Source organism: Pan paniscus, chromosome 10, assembly GCF_029289425.2.
Source record: "Pan paniscus chromosome 10, NHGRI_mPanPan1-v2.0_pri, whole genome shotgun sequence".
Taxonomy (NCBI): domain Eukaryota; kingdom Metazoa; phylum Chordata; class Mammalia; order Primates; family Hominidae; genus Pan; species Pan paniscus.
This window is the reverse complement of record NC_073259.2, coordinates 119,925,487-119,949,994: the sequence shown is the minus strand read 5'-3', so window position 1 is coordinate 119,949,994 and position 24,508 is coordinate 119,925,487. Positions and strand designations below refer to the sequence as shown.

Genomic DNA, 24,508 nt, shown 5'->3' with positions numbered 1-24,508 from the left:
TCAGCTTGGCCAACATGGAGAAACCCCGACTCTACTAAAAATACAAAAATTAGCTGAGTGTGGTGGCATGCACCCATCATCTCAGCTACCTGGGAGGCTGAGGCAGGAGAATCGTTTGAGCACAGGAGGTGGAGGTTGCAGTGAGCTGAGATCACACCACTGTACTCCAGCCTGGGCGACAGAGCAAGACTCTGTCTCAAAAAAACAACAAAAAAAATGTGGGCTACAGATTAAGAACCGTAATATTACCAAGTAACACTTAGGAGCCCTTGCTATGTGTATCAGATACTGTTCTAAGCTATGTGTATCAGATACTGTATTTTATGGGGTAACAAAGAATGGTGCCATAAATGACCACAAAGTGTTCTCTAGCGTCTGTATCTCAGAAATGGCCTCCACCTCAAAAACACAAGCCAACCATATGTTTTCAGTGTGGCCAGTGGACCATATGGACAGTCAAAAAAATAACCTGACTGATGATCACGGTCCCTAATTACCACTGCAAAAGCTAATTGGGTACAAACTTTATTTGATATTTCATTAAACAAAAACTTGAATTCCAAATACTTTTCTGCGAGTCTGGCTGAACCTTATCTGATATTTCATCAAACAAAAACTTGAATTCCAAATACTTTTCTGCGAGTCTGGCTGCTTCTTTAGGGCAGGAATATTAAGGGGTGAGAAAGGAATTGGCCACACTCCCAGAGGGCCACAAACACCTCACTAAAGGAGAGGGGCTGCATCTGTCAAATGAAGAGAAATCTCTTCCTGTACCTTGTTGTAAGTGTAGGGCGTCGGTGAGGTAGGTATGATGCCAGATTTCTCCTTCTGATGCCTTCTTTGCGCCTCCAGTACCTGTCAAGAGTCAGACCAAAGGGGACCATTTAATGAAAATCACACCACCGATAACCTGCCTTGAGACAGGCTACTATGAGACTGAAGGAGGTAAACAACTGGCAATCAGCCATCGAAAAAAAACTCCACATAAACACTACACTTCCAAAAACGTTTTTTTCTTACAACCAGTAATTTATCCATCAGCCAAGGAAATACTCAGGTCAAGGACATGAAGATGAAGTTCCTAGAGGAGATTCCTCTCTTCTTCCTGCCCATCAAGGAATCTGAGATCACTGACTTTTTCCTGGGGATAGCCCTTATGCCTATGCGAAAGCAGATCTGTCCAGCAGATGAGCTTCAAGCCATCTGTTACCATCAGGGACTGTGACAGTCATGTCAGTCTAGGTGTTAAGTGCTCCAAGGAGGTAGCCACTGCCACCGTGAGACCATTATCCTGGCCAACCTCTCTAATGTCCCATGAGGAGGGACTCCAGAGGGGGGCACAACATTAGCAGCCTCACACTGTTCCTTGAAAAGTCACAGGATGCTGAGGTTCTGTGCAAGGGGACTTCATCCCACACCCCGACCTACTTGATACTGTCTCAGCCCCTGTGCCCATGAAGCTGGGGCAGATGGGATACAACTGCTACCGCTTAGCCAGGGGCTGCGGTGCCATCTTGGGCAACTTTGCAAAGGCCATCTTCAGTGCCACCTCTAAGACCTGCAGCTATCTCACCTAATAGAAATTCACTGACCATCTTATAAAAACCTACACTAGGCTGGGTGCGGTGGCTCACACCTGTAATCCCAGCACTTTGGGAAGCCAAGGCAGGCAGATCATGAGGTCAGGAGTTCGAGACCAGCCTGGCCAACATGGTGAAACCCCATCTCTACTAAAAATACAAAAATTAGACGGGCATGGTGGTGGGCGCCTGTAATCCCAACTACGTGGGAGGCTGAGGCAGAAGAATCACTTGAACCCGGGAGGTGGAGGTTGTGGTGAGCCAAGATTGAGCCACTGCACTCTAGCCTGGGCAACAAGAGCAAAATCCCATCTCAAAAAAAAAAAAAAAAAAAAAAAAACCTACTCTAAAGTCTCCATGCAGAGGACCTGGGCTCTAATCACGACCACCATATAGAGCTTTTACACAAGAACAACAAAGTGAGTTAATTAAACCTGAAAATAAAACACCATTCACAACAGCAGAAAAAATATTAAGCATTAAGAATAAATCTCACAAACATGTGAGAGACCTATAAACTGACTACATAATATTGCTGAGCAAAATTATGAGACAAACATGAATGGAGTGATACAGCTTGCTCATAGGTCAGAAGACTCAATATCACTAAAATCTCAGCACTCCCACATTGAATGATAGCTCTAAAACAACCCCAGTCAAAACTCCCAGTAGGCTTTTTTATAGAAATCAACAGCTGACTGTAAAGTTCACATGGAAATGCAAGGAAGTCAGAATAGCAAAAACAACTTTGAAAATGAAGAACAAAGGTGGAGGGCCAACGCTACCTGATTTCAAGAATTATTATAAAGCTACAGTAATCAAGACAGTGTGGTATTGGGGTAAAGATAGAAAAAGAGATCAATGGAATAGAATAAAGAGTCCAAAAATAAATTCACACATATATGTTCCATGATTTTTGACAAAGGCTCAAAAGCAATGCCGCAGAGAAAAGACAGCCTTTTTCATGAACGGTTGCTTCTGAGGGTGGGGCTTAAAAGATAAAAATTAAGGCGGGGCATGGTGGCTCACGTCTGTAATCCCAGCACTTTGGGAGGCTGAGGCAGGAGGATCACGAGGTCAGGAGATGGAGACTATCCTGGCTAACACGGTGAAACCCCGTCTCTACTAAAAATACAAAAAATTATCCGGGCGTGGTGGCAGGTGCCTGTAATCCCTGCTACTCGGGAGGCTGAGGCAGGAGAATGGCTTGAACCCTGGAGGCAGAGGTTGCAGTGAGCTGAGATCCGCCACTGCACTCCAACTTGGCAACAGAGCGAGACTCCGTCTCAAAATAAATAAATAAATAAATAAATAAATAAATAAATAATAAATAAATAAATAGAACAACAAATGGTGCTAGAACAACTGGACATCCAAATGCTAATAAGTGAACTTGGATCCATACCTCATGCATTATATAAAAATTGACTCAACATGGATCACAGACCTAAATGTAAAACCTAACACTATATAAAACTTCTAGAAGAAAACATAGGAGACTGATCTTGGGTTAGACAAAGATTTTCAACATAGGAAACCAAAAGCACAGGCCTTAAAAAAGTTTTCTGATAAACTGGCATTCATGAAAATTAGAATTTTCTGCTCCTCAAAAGACACTGTTAAAGAATGAAAAGATAAGCCACAGACTGGGAGAAAATCTTTGCAAAGCACAGATCTAATAAAAGATTCGTATCCATCTCTTGACAACCTGGGAGAGTTTAAAAAAAAAAAAAAAAAAGAGTCAGAGTCAGCTGGACGTGGTAGATCATGCCTGTAATCCCAGCAAGTTAGGAGGCTGAGGCAGGAGGATCACTTGAGCCCAGAAGTTCGAGACCAGCCTGGACAATGTGGTGAGGCCCCATCTCTTAAAAAAAAAAACCAAAAATTTCTTAATTAGCCAGATGTGGTGGCGTATGCCTATGGTCCCAGCTCCTAAGGAGGCTGAGGTGGGAGGATCGCTTGAGCCCAGGAGGTTGAGGCTACAGTGAGTCGTGATTGTGCCACTGCATTCCAGCCTGGGTGGCAGAGCAAGACCCTGTCTCCAACAAAAAAAAGAAAGAAAGGAATTCATATCTGAAATATACAAAGAACTCTCAAATTCAGTAATAAGAAAATAAACAACCCAATTTTGTAAATACAGAAAAGGTCTGAACAGACACTTCCCGAAGAAAATATACAGAAGGCAGGTGCATACACAAATGTGTACACAAAAGAAAAGATGGCAGACATCATTACTCATTAGGGAATGCAAATTAAAACTACAAAGAAATACCACTACATATACACTAAAATGGCCAAAATAAAAAAGACTGACCATACCAAATGCAGGTGAAAATGCAGAAGACCTGAAACTTTCATACACTGCATTAAAAAAATGAGCAAATGGAGTCATTTGTAGGCCAGAAATATTAAAGAAAAAAAAACAGGCTGGGCATGGTGGCTCACGCCTGTAATCCCAGCACTTTGGGAGGTCAAGGCGAGTGGATCACCTGAGGTTAGGAGTTCAAGACCAACCTGAACAACATGGCGAAACCCTGTCTCTACTAAAAATACAAAAAATTAGCCGGGCGTGGTGGCACATGCCTTTAATCCCAGCTACTCGGGAGGCTGAGGGCGTGGTGGCACATGCCTTTAATCCCAGCTACTCGGGAGGCCGAGGGCGTGGTGGCACATGCCTTTATAATCCCAGCTACTCGGGAGGCTGAGGAAGTAGAATCGCTTGAACCCGGGAGGTGGAGGTTGCAGTGAGCCGAGATCATGCTACTGCACTCCAGCTTGTGCCAGGAGCAAGACTCCATCTCAAAAAAAAAAATTAAAATTAAAATTAAAACCACAATGAAATATTACCTCACACCTTTTACAGTGGCTATTAAAAAAGATAAAAGATAACAAGTTTTAACAATGATGTGGAAAAAAGGGAGCCTTTGTACACTGTTTGTAAGAATGTGTATTAGTATGACCACTATGGAAAACAGTGGGAAGCTTCCTTAAAAAATTAAAACTAGAAATACCTTATCATCCAGCAGTGCCACTATTGAGTATATATCAGAAGGGAAGAAGGGAAGGGAAAGCAGAAAGAAAAAAAAGGATGAAAGAAAAGGAAAAAAGGATGAAAATACAAAAGATCAGAACTCCAGTTCCCTGTACAGTCTAATATATATGTCACTGATTGGAAGTCTCAGAAAACAAGTAGAGGAGTAGAAAAATTGTTGAAGAGATGATGTCTGAAAAATTTCCTAATTTTTATTTGATATGGTGTTTATTTGATAAACACCATAAACCAACAGATCCCAGGAGCTCAAGAGATCCCTGGCAGGAAAAACAAAGGAACAAGAATGCATACATAATCAAATTGTTGGGACTTTTTTTTTTTAACTTTTATTTTGGGTTCAGGGGTACATGTGCTTTATGCGTGTTAATTATATAGGTGAACTGCAGTGTCTTCACAGGGGTTTGGTATACAGATTATTTCATCACCCAGGTTTTATATAAGCATAATACCACATAGGTAGTTTTTTGATCCTCACCCTCCTTCCACCCAAATTGTTGGGATTTCTGTTTCTGCTAGGATATAGAAAGCTGGAAAGTGTCAAAGATAAATTATAAAATCATCTTTTTTTTTTTTTTTTTTTTGAGATGGAGTCTCGCTCTGTCACCAGGCTGGAGTGCAATGGCTCAATCTTTGTTCACTGCAACCTCCACCTCCTAGGTTCAAGCAATTCTCCTGCCTCAGCCTCCCGAGAAGCTGGGATTACAGGTGGCTGCCACCACACCCGACTAATATTTTGTCTTTTTAGTAGAGACGGGGTTTCACCATGTTCGCCAGGCTAGTCTTGAACCCCTGACTTCAAGTGATCCGCCCCCCTCAGCCTCCCAAACTGCTGGGATTACAGGGGTAAGCCACTGCGCCCGGCCCATCACTTTTTTTGAACCCATCAAAGATCAGGTCTCAGGGCAACCAATTATTCGGAAATCTTTAAGTCAGGCCCTTCCAAGGAGAGATGGGGAGTGAAAGCTGGCTCACCTATGGCAGAGCGCAGGAGGAAGTGATATCACATGCCATTTGGGTAAAAAGAATTCAGCGAGGTTTTTAACAAACTGCTAAAGGCAAAATGTAGGCTAGGATAAGAGTACAGACCCTCTAGGAGCCATACAAACAAGGAAGACTCATGCCTGCTCCCATAATCTTCTGCACAGACTTCCACCAGATATTCATGAGACTCAAGAACACAGGTCCTGCCCAACAGCAGAGAAACAGATACCTCTCGGTCCCCCATTGCCATCTCCCTTTCGGCAGGCTTGCAGGGACCAAGCAGTAACTGACAGCAATCTATTGCTAAGGGGGGGCCAAGACTGTAAAGAGAGATCCCCTCTGAGGTACAGGTGCACTAGCAAGGCCAAGACTGAGGGTAGAAGTGGAATATTTTTTTAAAAATTTTTTTTAATTAAAAAAAAAATGGCATTTCAGATCCCACCTAACCATAAGGTAACAAAACAGGAATCCCATGCCACTGAGGCACTGAAGACAACGATAGCAACAACAAAACTCACACTCAGCTCAACTTTTGAGTAGAGTGATTTAACCCTCAAACCCAACACTAAAGGCCGAGCAACAGAAGAGGCATGCCCACTTTTTAGGCTCTCAAAAAAGAAAAAGAAAAAAAAGAAAATCCTAATAAATCTACAAAAAATTTACTAGATTTAATAAATGAATTTAGGAAGGTCCCAAGACACAAAGTCAATATACAAAAATCACTAGTATGGGCCGGGTGCAGTGGCTCACGCCTGTAATCTCAGCACTTTGGGAGGCCAAGGTGGGCAGATCATGAGGTCAGGAGATTGAGACCATCCCGGCTAACAAGGTGAAACCCCGTCTCTACTAAAAATATGAAAAAAAATTAGCCGGGCGTGGTGGTGGGCGCCTGTAGTCCCAGCTACTCGGGAGGCTGAGGAAGGAGAATCGCTTGAACCTGGGAGGCGGAGATTGCAGTGAGCCGAGATTGCGCCACTGCACTCCAGCCTGGGCAACAGAGCAAGCCTCCATCTCAAAAAAAAAAAAAAAAAGTCACTAGTATGGCTGGGGGCAGTGGCTCACACCTGTAATCCCAACACTTTGGGAAGCCAAAGTGGGTGGATTACCTGAGGTCAGGAGTTCGAGACCAGCCTGGCCAACATGGTGAAACCCTGTCTCTACTAAAAATATAAAAATTAGCCAGGTGTGGTGGTGGGCGCCTGTCATCCCAGAGGCTGAGACAGGAGAATTGCTTGAACCCGGGAGGCAGAGGTTGCAGTGAGCTGAGATTGCGCCACTGCACTCCAGCCTGGGCAACAAAGAGTGAAATTCCATCTCAAAGAAAAAAAAAAAAACCCAAAACAAACAAAAAAAACCACTAGTATTTCTATAAACTAGTTAAAATTAGAAAATGAATTTTTTTTTTTTTGAGATGCAGTTTCACTCTAGTCACCCAGGCTGGAGTGCAATGGCATGATCTCGACTAACTGCAGCCTCCACCTCCCGGGTTCAAGAGATTCTCCTGCCTCAGCCCCCCAAGTAGCTGAGATTACAGGCACTGGCTACTACGCCCAGCAAATTTTTGTATTTTTAGTAAAGATGGGGTTTCACCATGGCAGCCAGGCTGGTCTCGAACTCCTGACCTCAGGTGATCCGCCTGCCTCAGCCTCCCAAAGTGCTGGGATAACAGGCGTGAACCACCATGCCCAGCTGAAATGTTTTACAATATCATTTCCAACAGCATCCAAAAACAAAATTTAAGGATAAATTTAAGAAAATATGTGCAAGACCTGTAACATTAAGAAGCATAAACATTTTTTAGGAAAATTAAAGACCTAAACAAATGGAGAGATATATACCTTGTTCATCGATTGGGAGACTTTTATATTGTTAAGATATCAGTTCTCTCCAAATTCACCTACAGATTAAATACCACCCCAGTCAAATCCCAGGAGGCTTTTCTGTTATACAGAAGTGAATTCTAAAATGTAGAGAAATGCAAAGGATCTAGAATAGCCAAAACAATTTTGAAAAAGAATGAATCTGAAGTCAAGATATAATGTAAAGCTACAATAATGCAGATGCTCTTGCTATAGACACATACATATATTAAACAAACAGAATAGAATCCAGAAAAGACCAACAGATATATGGCCAGCTGGTTTTCAACAAAACTGCAATTCAGGCCAGGCGCAGTGGCTCATGCCTGTAATCCCAGCACTTTGGGAGGCCGAAGCAGGCGGATCACGAGGTCAAGAGATCAAGACCATCCTGGCCAACATGGTGAAACCCCGTCTCTACTAAAAATACAAAAAATTAGCCGGACATGGTGGTGGGCTCCTGTAATCCCAGCTACTTGGGAGGCTGAGGCAGGAGAATTGCTTGAACCCGGGAGGCAGAGGTTGCAGTGAGTCGAGATCGCGCCATTGCACCACTCCAGGCTGGGCAGAAAGAATGAAACTCCGTCTCAAAAACAAACAAACAAACAAACAAAAAACTGCAATTCAATGATGCAATCCTTTTACAAATCCTTTTACAAATGATGATTTGTAAAAAACATTTTACCAATGATGCTGCAACAACTTGACACCCTTAAGGGGGAAAAAAAGAACCTGGTCTCTCATTTCATACACACACAAACTCAGATGAATTACAGACCCAAATGTAAAAGCTAAAGCTATAACCTCTTATAAGAAAACATCAGAGAAAATATTTATGCTTGTGGATCTTAGGAACAAAAAGTACTAAGCATTAAAAAAAAAATGGTGAAACAGACTTCATTAAAATTCAAAACTTCTGCTATTCAAAGGCCATTAAGAAAATTAAAAGGCAAGTCACAGACTGAGATGAATATTCATGATATATATATGGAAGGCAGAATAATGGCCCCCCAAGATGTCCATGTTATAATCCCTGGGATTATTTTACCTTGTATTGCAGAACAATTAAGTTAAGAATCTTAAAATGGGGAGTTATCTAGGTAAGGCCAATGTGATCAGTAGGGTCCTTATAAGAGGCAGGCAAGAGGGTCAAAGTCATAGAGAGAGACATTCATTGGAAGATGCTATGCTACTGGCTCTGATGATGAAGGAAGAGGCTACAAGCCAAAGAATGTAGGCAGCCTCTAGAAGCTGGAAAAGGCAAGAAATGCCTCCAGAAGGAACACAGCCCTGCTGACACCTTGATTATAGCACTGAGTACCATTTCAGACTTCTCATTTCCAGAAGTATAAGATAATACATTTCTGTTGTTTTTATCTACTAAGTTTGTGACAATATGTTACAGCAGCAGTAAGAATACAACATACATATGGCAAAGAACCTGTGTCCAGAATATTTTAAAATTCTTATACCTCAATTCTTTAACAAGAAACCAACAATAACAAAATGGCAAAAGATGAATGCCCATACTTACAACAGAATGGCCAATACACATGTACAAAAAGTGCTCCAAAATAGTGGCCATCAGGACAATGTCGTGATTAAAACTATAATGAAGTAATACTCTGCCCGCTACCAGAATGACTAAGATGACAAATGCTGACAAGCAACAAGCATGAGGCGTTAGTAAAAATGTGAAATGACTGGAACTCTATACGTTGCTGGTAGAAGCATAAAATGGTATAGCCATTTTGGAAAAAAGATATGGGCATGGGGGAACATGTCCCCCCAAAACTGTAAATGAAGTGTTCCTAGCAGCTTTCTTCATAATAGCCAAAAATGAGAAACAACCCAAAATCCTGTCAGTGAATGGAAAAAACAAATGCAGCTTAGGTATATAATGAAATACTACTTGGCAATGAAAAGGAATTAACGAGTGATAAATGCAGGAACATGGACGAATCTCAAAAACATGCTAAGCAAAAGAAATGAAGCATACAAAGTCCACGATTACATTTTTCTGAAATTCTTCAACAGGCAAAACTAACCAATAATGACAGAAAGCATGTCAGTGGTTGCCTAGGGCCAGGGGTTAAGTTGGGAGGGGACTGACTGCAAAGTGGCACAGGCAGCTTGTGAAGTGAGGGGCGTGTTCCACATCTTCAATGTGGTGGTCGCCATATGGGGTATATATTTGTCATAACTCATCAAACTCTCCTTGAAGTGGAGGTATTTTACTGTATGTAAATCATACTTCTAAATCATACCTCAATAAAGTTTATTTTATTTTATTTATTTATTTTTGAGACGGAGTCTCGCTCTGTCGCCCAAGCTAGAGTGCAGTGGTGCCATCTCGGCTCCTTGCAACCTCCACTTCCCAGGTTCAAGCGATTCTCCTGCCTCAGCCTCCTGAGTAGCACGAATTACAGGTGTGCGCCACCACACTCGGTTAATTTTTTATATTTTTTTTAGTAGAGACAGGGTTTCACCGTGTTATCCAGGATGGTCTCCATCTCCTGAACTTGTAATCCACCCGCCTCAGCCTCCCAAAGTGCTGGGATTAAAGGCATGAGCCACCGCACCTGGCTAAAGTTGATTTTAAAAGAATAAAAGATCTACACCAAATAAAGCAATCTGTAGGTTTCTAAAGCTAAGTTCTCCCCCTCCCATCTGTAATATATGCCTACTTGTGCTGTAGAATAGAAGGAACACGAGTTGATGGGCAGCTTGGTGACAGATCTTAGGACAGAAACCGCACATGCTTACCTGGGGTGCTACATAATAAGGGGTGAACTGGGGTGTCATCAAGTCACCTTGGTCAATCTTGGCAAATCCAAAGTCACACAACTTCACTGGGGCATCCTGAAATTAAAAAAAAAAGGAGTCACTGCTCCAGAGTGCTCAGTAAACATTAAAGGAAAATCCAGGTGTAAGACATGTTACCCTGAGATCTAACAAGTTTCTTTCCGGCTGAGATGCGAACTTATGAAAATAACATGTCCCCAGGTCTGGAGACAATGATTCACACTGAGGAACTGTCCTTAGTAATGCAGAAGTAAGGAATTCCTACCCACTCACACAGCTATTTTTGCTTTAGAACTTGTAAGGGCAGCACTAACGTCAAGGTCTTGGCCTAGGAACCCTTCACTCTATAAGCCCATCACCTCTCATCAATCTGGGATGCTACTTCACTTTTAATATCTGCCATAAGCTTCATGATAGACAGAGCAACTTATCTGGTGGGACACGGGGCAGGGGACAGAGCTGAAAGGGAAAACAGCAAATGAAACGAGATAATATATAACAGCATACAGATTCCTGCCCCTTCCCAAAGGTCCTCCAAATAATATCCAAAATCATTAAGTCCCACAAATACATATCAGTATCATCCAAAATTATCAATGCCGGGAGTACAGTAGTACAGCTTCTCTGAGCCTCTAGCAAGGGAACGAGTTGAAGAAATAAGCTGTTTGAAGCACTTTGGCTTAAAGCTTTTTCACCATGAATTCAGAGCGCTCCAAACACACCCACTCCTGAACTATGTTAAGAGTTGCAGCACTAAAATGCAGAAAAACAGTCTTCTCACCAAAGAGTTATCCTTAAAAAGCAGATTTTCAGGCTTGAGGTCTCTGTGCGCAATGTTTAACAAGTGACAGTGCCGCAGAGCCAAAGCTATCTGAAAAAAGACACAATGAAACAGTCGCTTCTTAGAAAAGATCACTCTTTAATACACCTGGTGTAGAGAACTCAGGATGTTAAAAAACAAGCCTTCATTAAGACTGCGTTCAGTTTCAATTTTAAAGCAGAAATTAAGAAAAACTTGGAATACCAAGAAACAGAATGGATTAAGCTTAGTTTAACTGCAACTTGTATTTTGTCAGACAGAAAAATATGATGGTACAGCAATTCTTTGTCAGAATAAACTGATGGGTAAATCCTGTAAGAAATGGGAAAAATGAAATGCTCCCACTTTCATTCATCTGAGGTATGACAGACACTGCAGAAGAAACACCTAAGCTGAGCAATGGTCAGCAGGCGCAGTTTCCACAGCAGGGCTACCGGCAGGCTCGCCTGGCTCAGACAAGAATGGCACTCTCCAGGGAGCTGAGGGTCAAGAAATCAGCTGACTGGGTTTTTCCAACTAATACTGGAAACTCATTTTGCTCATCATGCTTGTTGAAAATGTTGCCTGTTTATGTGGATTTGAAGGGGTTTTATTTTATAGAAGATTATCAGAGCTCATCCTTTAATCCTAATATTTGAAAAAATTAAAGGTATAATTTTAAAAATCAAACAGAAAGAACAGATTTTACTTGTTCTTTAACTCTCCATATGGAATTTTCTCAGCAATCCAAGTATCAGTTCCTCCCTACCAGAAAGGAGGCATCCAAAATTGCTTAAGGTTCATGGGAAACTTGGAAGAACTTTTTATTAAGAAGCAATTGGGCTGTGCTTCCTAATTCTCTTTGCTTTGCTTGCCTGGTATGAAGATAAGCCTTGAGGGTTTAGCTTTTCACCTCTGCAAGAAGTGATTATCAGCTGGATTCCTAGTATTGTTTGTGACATAAATCATTTCTATAGCAATAAAATGTGATGTCAACATAGAATATAACCAGGAATAATTCAGAATTACAAAGATCTTAGGATATTATTAAATCTGAAGAAATCACAGAAAGGTGGCTCACATGCAGGAAGCATCTTATGTACAATTCTCCTAAAATATATTTTTATACCATACAATCTTTCAGGTGGTATCAGCAGCATTTTATTGCAAAGTTCAATAACAGTACTTGGTAGCTACATGCCTAAAGATAACTGCAGTCTACAAAGCAGTTAAGATCGCCTTCCTTCCAGAGTTTATTGAAATCTCACAGCAGCCTCAGGAAACAGTTGACAACCAATTAAGAACACAGTACCCCCACCCCCAAGTATAAAAGGGGTCACATTTCTCCTGTCAAAACATCTTTTCTGATTACATAACAAAGCAGGCAATGAGAAGTCAAATAGAGCTTTTCTTTAAGTTTTCTTTTCTTCCCCCCAATGAAATTGCGCTTGTTAACCAACTTTGGTGGCAGTTTGGTTGGTACCTGGGGTTAACTTGCCTGCTTTGTTACTTGGCTGGCTTGCTTCTCTGTAAAGTGCCGGTGCTGGCTGATTCTGTGAAATAGCTCTCCCCCTTCCATCATCTCCATTACAATTAAGAGTCGGGCCCTGTTTGAAAGCATTTGATTTTGTTAAGTTAAAAAAAAAAAAGAAAAAGAAACAAAAAAACCCTGAAACATTAAGAAGCTGACCTAAAGATACTGCATCTACAAAGTGTGTAACAACTTCCTAAGTCCAGGGTAACACAGTTACTAAGAGCAAAAATTCTCATGTTCTGAAAAAAAAATTTTAATGTGATTTTTGGCTACCATTCTTTCATATATGCTTCCAGCTTCCATCCAAATGCTTTCACCAACAGAGCACAGTTGTGAAAAATAAGCGGTTTTTTCCCATTTGTTTGATTTCCCATTTGTTTTTAAAATTCTGTCTTCTTTTTCCATCTGGAAAATTCCTACCCTTCCTTCAAGTCCTAGCTTCCACACAGCCTTTGTGAGACACCTCTCCTCCCAGACTATAGTTAGCAGCTCCTCTCCTTTGTAAGCTTAGAATATTTTAGGGATGCCTGTCCTTAGTGCCTATTGCACTGCTATGATGATGGGTTTACATCTCAGTCCTCCCAAAAAAAACCATACCTTATTTAATTTTGAATTTTAACAAAGAGACTTAGAATGCCACCCAATATGCTTGCCAAACATTTGGTAACTAAAAGAATAATGTTGATTTATTTCTTTAAAAGGAAAGTTAGACTAAGCAATAATAAAGGCTTTTTGTTTTATCAGCCTCTAAGACTCTGCCTAGAATAATATTTGGGCCCCTTTCACTGATTTCAAATAGAATCTGTTTAAATTCTACATTAAATGCTTTCTTGAAATGAGAAAGTAATCAGAATCATCAGGGGATGTGAAGAGTGGTAGGGGCATAGATGAAATTAGACTGGTCACAAGAGGATTACTGTTGAGGATGGATCATGAGAACTTGAGGATTCATTACATAATTCTGTCTGCTTTTACAAATGCTTGACATTTTCCAAATTACAAAAAGGGAGATGGAGGGGGAGAAGGAAGGGCAGAGGAAGGGAGGGTAGGAGGAAGAAGGAGAGGGAAGGGGAGGGAGCACATAAAAGAGAGGACAGCTCCACTACACATTGGCCTACATGTGGGCATTTGATGATGACACTGTGTAGTCTTACCTAGGGCTGGACTCATGGGGAAACTGGACACTGTTAGCAAACACTTCAATAATCTGAACTATGTTTGGGTGTGTGGCACACATCATGTGCAGACGTACCTTAAAGAGAACAGAGGAAATGTATCAATAGGTAGGGGATACCAACATTTTCTCTCCAAAAACTGACCATACTAGGTACAAGCTAATTACAATAAAAACTTTATCACTCAGAATGATGTAAAAACCCAGTGTTTTCAAAGATTATCTCCTTAATGCTTTTTCCATGAATAAAAACTCACCAACAGATTTACTTCCTACTGTTCCATTTATTTGCAAAGGAAAATCTGGCAAACAATTCATTTCATTTTAGAAATTATTTGCATTTCTTTACGCAAAAGAAGTCCTTCATTGCACATGTTATTAGAATGTCATTACCATATCCAGATAATTTAAAACCAATGTATAACCAGGGGCAGTGGCTCACACCTGTAATCCCAACACTTTGGGAGGCCAAAGTGGATCGCTTGAGCCCAGGAGTTTGAGACCAGCCTGGGCAACATGGCAAAACCCCATGTCTACAAAAAATACAAACAAAATTAGCCAGGTATGGTGGCAAATGCCTGTGGTCCCAGCTACTCAGGAGGCTGAGGTAGAAGGATCACTTGAGCTTAAGGAGGTCAAGGCTGCAGTGAGCCATGATCGTGCCACTGCATTCCAGCCTGGGTGACAGAGCAAGACTCGGTTTCAAACAGAAACAAAAACAAACCCAATGTATATTTTTAAAAACTAAAGGCCGGGCACAGTGGCTCACGCCTGTAATCCCAGCACTTTGAGAGGCCGAGGCGGATGGATCACCTGAGGTCAGGAGTTCCAGGCCAACCTGATCAACATGGAGAAACCCTGTCTCTACTAAAAATACAAGATGCGTGGTGGCGCATGCCTGTAATCCCAGCTATTCGGGAGGCTGAGGCAGGAGAATCACTTGAACCCGGGAGGCGGAGGTTGCTGTAAGCCGAGATTGCGCCATCGCACTCCAGCCTGGGCAACAAGAGTGAAACTCTGTCTCAAAAAGAAGAAACAAACTAGAAACATCCTCAGAGTCCTCCTGTAGCATCACTTTTATACACCATTCACCTGACTCTTCCTCGTGCTATTTTATCTCCACCTTTAAGTACCTTCTTCAATAAGCAAAACTGAGGTAAATCTGAATACATGAGGGTACAAGAATCACATTAATTTTAAAAGAACAAGAGGTGGCTGAAAGGAAATGACTCAGTGGCCTTTGATATTGACAGATCTAGGACTACTTTACTAAGATAGCATGAATGGGGAAGAGAGGTAAAGTTTGGACATAAAACTTTTTATGCATCACTGTATTCTCTCTAGGAAGCTGCCTTACTTGCAAAATAACAATTCTTAGGCACTTCAACTATTTAATTAAGTCGAGGCAATAAAGCATACCTCATTTCTAGCTTTTGGACGATCAAGAAGAATTTTCAGTGCAAACCGTTCTTGAGTAGATTTCTTTACACAGACTCTAGATTTAGAGAAAAAAAATCAGTCAGAGATCATATATGTTAGAATGAAAATTAATTTAACAAGCTTTTTCTTTGAGATTTGTACTTCTCATCAAGGATATGGCCAGGTGCATCCAGAACAAACTTGCCCCCAAGGGTAGCAGGTGGGGGAAAGAAGCATCTCACCCCTCTGCCCAGCAGCCAATGCTCAGGCCTCAGCTTCTAAGCCATGCTTTTGGGGCTGTGGGTCAATGAAAAAATAATGGCCTCAGCTGGCTACAGTGGCCCCACAGTCTCGACACCCTTTTTTTTTTTTTTTTTTTTTTGAGACAGAATCTCGCTCTGTGGCCAGGCTGGAGTGCAGTGGCATGATCTCAGCTCACTGCAATCTCTGCCTCCCTGGTTCAAGTGATTCTCCTGCCTCAGCCTCCCGAGTAGCTGGGATTACAGGCACCCACCACCACACCTGGCTAATTTTTGTATTTTTAGTAGAGACGGGGTTTCACCATGTTGGCCAGGATGGTCTCCATCTCCTGACCTCATGATCCGCCTGCCTCAGCCTCCCAAAGTTCTGGGATTACAGGCATGAGCCACCGCGCCTGGCCAGTCTCGACATCTTAAATGACTCTATAAAAAGACCATGCGACTCAGTCACTCTTAACTAATTCCTAAATACATGAGAAAAAGCCTAACATAAAAACCTGTACTTGTTAAATTCAGCCTATTCCTCAAATCTGGCACACCTGATGTGTCTAATTCAAGATGTATTTCAAATGGCCCTTCTCAGAGTTTGCACATGCCAACAATTTGCCATAATTTCTCATATGGATCTCTTACCTAACTGGACCACTAATTCCAGCTCCCAGCTTCTGAGTCCAATTGATACTGTATTCTTCTAAAATGGAAGTTTCCTATTAATATAAAAAAAGGGAGAGGACAGAGAATGATTCCTCAGTTAACAAACTGAATAAGCAGAGATGGGACAACAGAAGACCTGTCGCTCAACAGCTCATCTTCTAAGAGAATCTGATAAGCAGAACTTTGTGTTCTACAGGGCTTTATGACATTTTGTCTAAATGACAATGACTCAGACATTGTTTTCCAATTTTCCAACAAGAAAGCAAAGACTTCACGATAAAGGAAATTATTCAGCTCATCTATAAGGTACATTTCCATAGACAATCAATGCTTTTGGGGGGTTCTGAGAGGAAGATACTCTTTCAAAATGCATCAATTACTAAATGCCTCTTTGCTACAATGGTCAAGTATATTTTATGAGATTCTAGAAAGACTAGTCAGATATATGCTGCCAAGCTGTAGAGGCCTATATCCCTGAACAAGTTGATTACATTATTGGAATAACTGAATAAACTGAGACTTAAAAGTTCAAAAAAAATAGTAACTAATCAATATCATAGTAAACATCCAATTTCCAACAGCACCATTTTGTGTACAGATATATTCTGTCAATTTCATTATGTAAGTATATTTCTGATATAAATAACTTTCAACAGTTTAGGATAGAGCCTCTACAGTTTAATGAAAGTTGTAATGGAATTCTTGGCTAACTATTGCATGTTAGCCTCTGTTGCCATATGCTTTTAGATAAAAAAGAATTTAATTAATTAATTCATTCACTCACTTATTTATTATAAGAGACAGGGTCTCGGCCGGGCTCACACCTGTAATCCCAGCACTTTAGGAGGCCAAAGCAGGCAGATCATGAGGTCAAGGGATCAAGACCATCCTGGCCAACATGGTGAAACCCCGTGTCTACTAAAAAATACGAAAATTAGCTGGGCGTGGTGGCGCGTGCCTATAGTCCCAGCTACTCGGGAGGCTGAGGCAGGAGAATTGCTTGAACCCAGGAGGCGGAGACTGCAGTGAGCCGAGAAGACCGAGGGTCACCCAGGCTGGAGTGCAGTGGTGTGATCATTTCTCACTGCAGCCTTGAACTCTTGGGCTCAAATGATCCTACCACCTCAGCCTCCCAAGTAACTAGGAAAACAGGCACACACCACAGCATCTGGCTAATTTTTTTCTTTTTTCTTTTTTTTAGAGAGAGGGTCTCGCTATGTTGCCCAGGTTGGTTTCAAACTCCTGACTTCAAGCAATCCTCCTGCCTCAGCCTCCCAAATAGCTGGGGTTACAGGCAAGAAAGTCACATATTTAAATTGTGATAGTCTAAAATTCATTTTTGCAGGGTTCCACAGGTAAAATAGGAAACCAACTGCAGAACTTAAGAAATCAAAATCCTTCCGGGCACAGTGGCTCATGCCTGTAATCCCAGCACTTTGGGAGGCCGAGGTGGGAGGATCACCTGAGGTGGGAGTTCAAGACCAGCCTGACCAACATGGAGAATCCCCATCTCTACTAAAAATACAAAATTAGCCAGGCATGGTGGCGCATGCCTGTAATCCCAGCTACTCAGGAAGCTGAGGCAGAAGAGTCGCTTGAACCCAGGAGGCAGAAGTTGCTGTGGGCCAAGATCACGCCATTGCACTCCAGCATGGGCGACAAGAGCAAAACTCCATCTCAAAAAAAAAAAAAAATCAAAATCCATAAGACTTTCACGTTGTTTTGTTGCAATGAAAATCTGATAGACTATGCAGCACAAGAATCCTGCTCACTAGTATACAGGAATAGGATATTTGCTTACGTAATACACACTCACTGAGCAGCTAGTATACCAGGCTAAGTTCAGGTATGAAAACAAGGCCTCTACCCAGTGAATGTGCCAGGCTTGGAAAGTCTTCATCTCCACCCCTTTGTGTGTCCAATTCTTGGTAAAGGTTCTCAGCATACAGTAAATAACTATGGAATGAATGACTAGAAAGGAATTAATCCCTAGAAAGGCAGACTAAAGCCTTGTGATGAAGGGATATTGAGTTAGGAGGACCCAAAAGATCGCTACACAAACTCCCTTCTGAAAAACTGTGCGTCAGGATTATGGAGCTTGTCAAGGTCACACAGTGAGTTATGGGCACAATCAAGGCTATAATCTATGGCTCTGGCGTCCTCTACCATTCCCTACCCTAAGCACCTTTCCATCTATTAAGGGTAACTGCCCAGGCCCTAGCATAAAGATGAGGAACAAGTACTGCCCAATCAGAGAGGTCCTAGGCTCCATCTTCACTCACCACCTCCTCAACAGAACTCAAACCTACCCACTTAACCTGCCTACTTCCTTCACTTATCTGCTACATGACCTGTTTGACTTAGGAGTATCTGACGAGACCCAGGGGAATAGAGTAGTGGGAAGGAGGGAGTTGAAGCAGAATTTAAGCATCGTGGTAAAAACTGTTCCACTCAACTAATGGAATCATACACTCACAGTAGACTCTATGGAAAATAAGATTTGTTCTACTGAACTATTCATTATAATCAGAGTTCATATGCCCAACCCCCCGGATGTAAAAATAAGTTGTCTGACCAAATTCTCCATTGTACTTATTTTTTTATTTTTTGAGACAGAGTATTGCTCTGTCGCCCAGGCTGGAGCACAATGGCGTGATCTGGCCTCACTGCCTCCCGAGTTCAAGCGATTCTCCTGCCTCAGCCTACCAAGTAGTTGGGATTACAGTTGCGCACCACCACACCCAACTAATTTTTGTATTTTTAGTAGAGATGGGGTTTCACTGTGTTGGCCAGGCTGGTCTTGAACTCCTGACCTCAGGTGATCCGCCCACCTTGGCCTCCCAAAGTGCTGGGATTACAAGCATGAGCCACTGCATCCGGCCCTCCACTGTACTTACTAAGTTAGTACTCTACCTGATGGACAGCCAAGAAAGTTCAACTTGTAGAGACTCTGGAGTTTTGACACTGAACTTTGCAGAAGGTAGGAGAACCACTACCAGGCTCTCCTACAGCTGAATTTCTGGACCCCATTTTTTATACCTCCTGTCCTTTTTCCCAGGCTTAATTCTTCCATCTTTGTTGATGGTGCCATAAACACTAGCCAGCTAAGGCTTCACTGAGCCCAACTGGGTCAAAAAAGTTAACACACACCTTTCAACTAGATTGCCCACGGCTGGCACATTTTCTCACATATTTTAATGACAAAGGAGAAGGTAGGAAGGCATGGTCAATTAAAACACTTCTACTGAAGGAAATTATGGACTAATTCTTCAAAGACATCAATGACAAATGCAAAGGCTGGGTTGTGCTAAGAAATATACACACTACCTTAAATTAACAAGGATACAAACACTTGGAATAAAATCATTTTTGAGAATTCTCCAAGACAAGGGGTCAGCAAATTCAGCCATTGCCTGTTTTTGCAAATAAAGTGTATTGGAATATAGCCACATCTACTCGCTTTCATACTGTCTTTGGCTGCTTTCACACTACAACAACAGAGTTGAGGGGTTGCAACAGAGACCACAGGGACCGCAAAACCTAAAATATTTCCTATATCACCCTTTACAGAGAAAGCTTGCTTTTCTAAACACTGTTCTAAACCGCTGGATCTCAACAATAACTGCACATCACAATCGCCTGAGAAGATTTTTTTAAAGCTACCTGATGCAGGCCGGGCATGGTGGCTCATGTCCATAATCCCAGCACTTTGGGAGGCTGAAGCAGGCGGATCACGAGGTCAGGAGTTCGAGACCAGCCTGACCAACATGGTGAAACCCCATCTCTACTAAAAATTAAAAAATTAGCCGGGTGTGGTGGCGGCGCCTGTAATCCCAGCTACTTGGGAGGCTGAGGCAGGAGAATCGCTTGAGCCTGGGAGGCGGAGGTTGCAGTGAGCCGAGATCACGCCACTGCACTCCAGCCTGTGACAGAGTGAGACTCCATCTCAAAAAACAAACAAAACAACAACAACAAAAAAAAACAAAAAAACTACCTGACACAAAGGGGATTCTAATACTACTTGTTTGAGAAGTGGCCTGGGCATTAGTCCTCTATTCCTACCTTTATCTCTAGTAAGGCAGACCCTAGTCATTCTCTGAAGCTCAAAAACTAAGAAAAAATGGAAATTCTTTTTTTTTTTAGACGGAGTCTCGCTCTTGTTGCCCAGGCTGGCGTGCAGTGGCGCGATCTCGGCTCACGCCAACCTCCACCTCCTGGGTTCAAGCTTTTCCTGCCTCAGCCTCCTGAGTAGCTGGGATTACAGGTGCCCACCACTGCACCCAGCTAATTTTTGTACTTTTAGTGGAGACAGGGTTTCACCGTGTTGGCCAGGCTGGTCTCGAACTCCTGACCTCAAGTGATCTGCCTGCCTCGGCCTCACTTGCCTACCACTTCATGCTGTGAATACAAGAATTTCCATGCCTGTGCTGGGATTACAGGCATAGAAATTCTTGTATTCACAGCATGAAGTGGTAGGCAATTCCTCGCCACAATGGAAAAGTTAAAAATTAAAATTGTCAAAAAGAACTATTTCAATACAGTGTAAATCAAACAAACTGAGAAGTACAGATTCTTGAAAATCTGCTAGAGGTTCAGGTAAAAATAGTAAGCTTTCTAGCCTAGGATCCTGCCATCCTTCTACTCCTCTATCCCCACTGCTTACAGCATAGTCAGCTGGTGACCATGCTAGTTTTCCCAACATGGGGCCAGCTATGAAAATCAGCAGTTCTGCTGCTCTAGGGGGTGGACTCAATTTGGGGTGAGGAAGAAAATTCATGGATCTACCAGCTAAAAGTGGTGAATGTGGATGGAAATGAACAGCTTTGGCAGTCGTCCTTGTTAGATGGGCAGAACATCCAGAGATTTAATGGGAAAATCCTGAAACAGAGCCATAGAAAGTCTGAGTTAAGCTCTTCACATGACCATCACTGACTGGGAAATTATACCTAAGAGAACCAGGAAAAACTGAAAACCAAAGGAGACTTTAGAGCCAGCAGCAATTTTTTAGAGTTTCTCCAAACCCACATACACATTGATCAGGGGGGTATAGCTCAGCAGTAGAGCATTTGACTGTAAGTTGATCAGGATAGGGTAAAAGCCTCAGGGGCTGAAAGTATTTGAGAACCTCTGCCCAAATCACTGGCTGACAACTAAGTTAAACAGATACAGGGACAACCCACCAAAAGCCAGGCTGGGAAGAAAAAATGAAAATATTTTATTTTCTTTTGAGACGGAGTTTCACTCTTGTTGCCCAGGCTGGAGTGCGATGGCGCAATCTCGGCTCACTACAACTTCCACCTCCCAGGTTTAAGCAATTCTCCTGCCTCAGCCTCCCAAGTAGTTGGGATTCGCTGGGCACGGTGGCTCACGCCTGTAATCCCAGCACTTTGGGAGGCTGAGGCGGGTGGATCACCTGAGGTCAGGAGTTCGAGACCAGCCTGACCAACATGATGAAACCCCGTCTCTACTAAAATTACAAAATTAGCCGGGCATGGTGGTGGGCACCTGTAATCTCAGCTACTCAGGAGGCTAAGCCAGGAGAATCGCTTGAACCAGGGAGGCAGAGGCTGCAGTGAGCTGAGATCATGCCATTGCACGCTAGCCTGGGCAACAAGAGCGAAACTCAGTCTCAAAAAAAAAAAAAGAAGAAAAGAAAAGAAAAGAAAAAAAGAAGTGCTGGGATAACAGGCGTAGGACACTGAGCCCAGCTGAAAATAAAAATTTTAAAATTGACCGGGCACAGTGGCTCACGCCTATAATCCCAGCACTTGGGAGGCCAAGGCAGGAGTATCAAGAGGTCAACAGTTTGAGACCAGCTTGAAACCCCATCTCTACTGAGAATACAAAAATTAGCTGGGCGTGGTGGCGGGTGCCTGTAATCCCAGCTACTCGGGAGGCTGAGGCAGGAGAATCGCTTTGAACCTGGGAAGCGGAGGTTGCAATGAGCTGAGATCGTGCCACTGCACTCCAGCCTGGTGACAGAGTGAGACTCCGTCTCGAAAAAACTAATAATAATTTAAAACTAAGCAGAGACATTAGCACACCAAAGGAAAAATAGATTCTGGTTTAATTCTAAGCAATTAACTGTAAATATAACAAGCCACAGGGGGGAAAACTCAGAATCCAGAGTTGCTATATTATCTAAATGTCCAGTTTTCAACCAAAATTACTAGACTTGTAAAAACCAGGAAAGTGTCACCTAAGCTCAGGAAAAAGAGAAATCAATAGCATCCATCTCTGATTGGATGCAGATACCAGATTGAGCAAGTAGTTGCACTTAAAAGCAACTATTTTAAACGTCCAAAGAATTAAAGAAAACTGATGACGAAGTAAAAAATAATGATAAATAGAGATTTTCAGCCGAGAAACAGAAAAAAATGAAGAGGAACACATGGAAATTCTAGAGTTAAAAATTATAATGACTGGCATGAAAAACTGATCAGAGGTGCTCAACAGGCTGAGCATGGTGGCTCACGCCTGTAATCCCAGCACTTTAGGACGCCAAAGCGGGCAGATCATGAGGTCAGGAGCTCGAGACCAGCCCGGCCAACACAGTGAAACCCCGTCTCTACTAAAAATACAAAAATTAGCCAGGCACAGTGGCAGGTGCTGTAATCCCAGCTACTCAGGAGGCTGGGGCAGGAGAATTGCTTGAACCCAGGAGGCGGAGGTTGCAGTGAGCTGCGATCGCACCACTGCACTCCAGCCTGGGTGACAGAGCAAGACTCCGTTTTGGGAAAAAAAAAAAAAAAAAAAAAAAAAAAGAGGTGCTCAACAGATTTTCAGGTGACAGAATAATTAGTGAACATGAAAATACATAGAAAGAAATGATCAAATCCAAAGAATAGACAGAAAAAAGATTAAAGAAAAATGAGACCTGTAGAATAATGTCAAGCGTTCCAACATATGTGTAATGGGAGAGCCAAAGAGGGGTGAAGATGGGGGAGGTGGGAATATTTGAAGAAATAATAGGCAAAACCTTCCCCAACTTGATGAACAGTAATAACCTATGGCCTCCAAGAAGCTCAACAAACTCTAAATAAGATAAACACAAAAAGAACCACACCTAGACATACCACAGTCAAAACACTGAAAGACAAGACCAGGTGCAGTTGCTCACGCCTGTAATCCCAGCACTTTGGGAGGCTGCGGGGTGAGGATCACTTGAAGTCAGGAGTTCGAGACCAGCCTGGGCAACATGGCAAAACTCCGTCTCTACAAAAAATACAAAATTTAGCCTGGTGTAGTGGTGCATGCCTGTGCCTGTGGTCCCAGCTACTGGGGAGGCTGAGGTAGGAGGGTTGCTTGAGCCCAGGAGATCGAGGTTGCAGTAAGCTGAGATCATGCCACTGCACTCCAGCCTAGGCAACAGAGCAAGACCCTGTCTCACACACACACACAAACACACACACACACAAAAAAACACTGAAAGAGAAAGAGAAAATAATGTAAGCATGAAGGGAAAAAATGACAAATCATGGACAGCAATATAAATAATGGCTGACTTTTCATCAGAAACAATGGAAGCCAGAAGACAGTAGAATCACATAATGAAAGTACTGAAAAAAAAACTGTCAAGCATAAATTCTATATTGAACAAAACTATCCCTCAAAAATTAACAGTGAAATAAAGGCATTATCAAATAAATAAACACTGAAAGAATTCACTGCTAGTAGACTTGGCCTACAAGAACTACCAAAGGAAGTCCTTTGGAGAGAATGGCAATGCTACTGTATGAGAACTTGGATCAGGCCGGGCACGGTGGCTCACGTCTGTAATCCTAGCACTTTGGTAGGCCAAGATGGGAGGGATCACCTGAGGTCAGGAGTTCAAGACCAGCCTGGCCAACATGGCGAAACCTCGTCTCTACTAAAAATACAAAAAAAAACCCCAAAATAGCCAGGCATGGTGGCACACGCCTGTGTTCCCAGCTACTACGGAGGGTGAGGAAGGAGAATTGCTTGAACCCGGGAGGTGGAGGTTGCAGTGAGCCGAGATCATACCACTGCACTCTAGCCTAAGCAACGGGAGCGAGGCTCCATCTCAAAAAAAAAAAAAGAAAGAAAAAAGAAAACTTGGATCCACAAGAAGGAACAGAAAGTACTAGAACAGGTAAACATGGAAAAAATTATTTTCTTCTCTTAATTTCATAAATATACATAAGATAGGTTATAACATATAAAGATATACATGACAATAAGAACACAAGGGAGAAAGGAGGAAATAGAGCTACCTTGGAGCAAAGGTGCTGTATATTACCAGACTTTAGTCAATTTTAACCCAAAGTGGACTGTGATAAATTAAAGATGCATATTATAATCCTCATAAAAGCATTTCAAAAATACATATCCAGAAAATCAACAGAGAAATTACATCAGATGGTAACTTGG

General features: G+C 42.3%; 1 protein-coding gene across 9 annotated transcripts in view; it reads right to left on the bottom strand.

Moving 5' to 3' along the window:
* The window catches only part of MAPKAPK5 (MAPK activated protein kinase 5), a 55,327-nt gene that overhangs the window by 16,545 nt on the left and 14,274 nt on the right, over window positions 1-24,508 (bottom strand). For 3 of the 9 annotated variants that reach the window (XM_034934526.3, XM_034934532.2, XM_034934533.2), the window contains exons 2-7: window positions 16,097-16,170; window positions 15,204-15,279; window positions 13,765-13,862; window positions 12,575-12,683; window positions 10,239-10,334; window positions 775-855 (exon numbers count right to left, since the gene is read on the bottom strand). In XM_034934526.3, the coding sequence (XP_034790417.1) occupies window positions 775-855; window positions 10,239-10,334; window positions 12,575-12,683; window positions 13,765-13,862; window positions 15,204-15,279; window positions 16,097-16,170 (534 nt within the window). Of the gene's footprint in view, window positions 1-774; window positions 856-10,238; window positions 10,335-11,058; window positions 11,149-12,574; window positions 12,684-13,764; window positions 13,863-15,203; window positions 15,280-16,096; window positions 16,171-24,508 lie in introns of those variants that run through there. The other 6 variants (XM_034934528.3, XM_034934534.2, XM_034934536.2 and 3 more) reach the window with 4 other exon arrangements.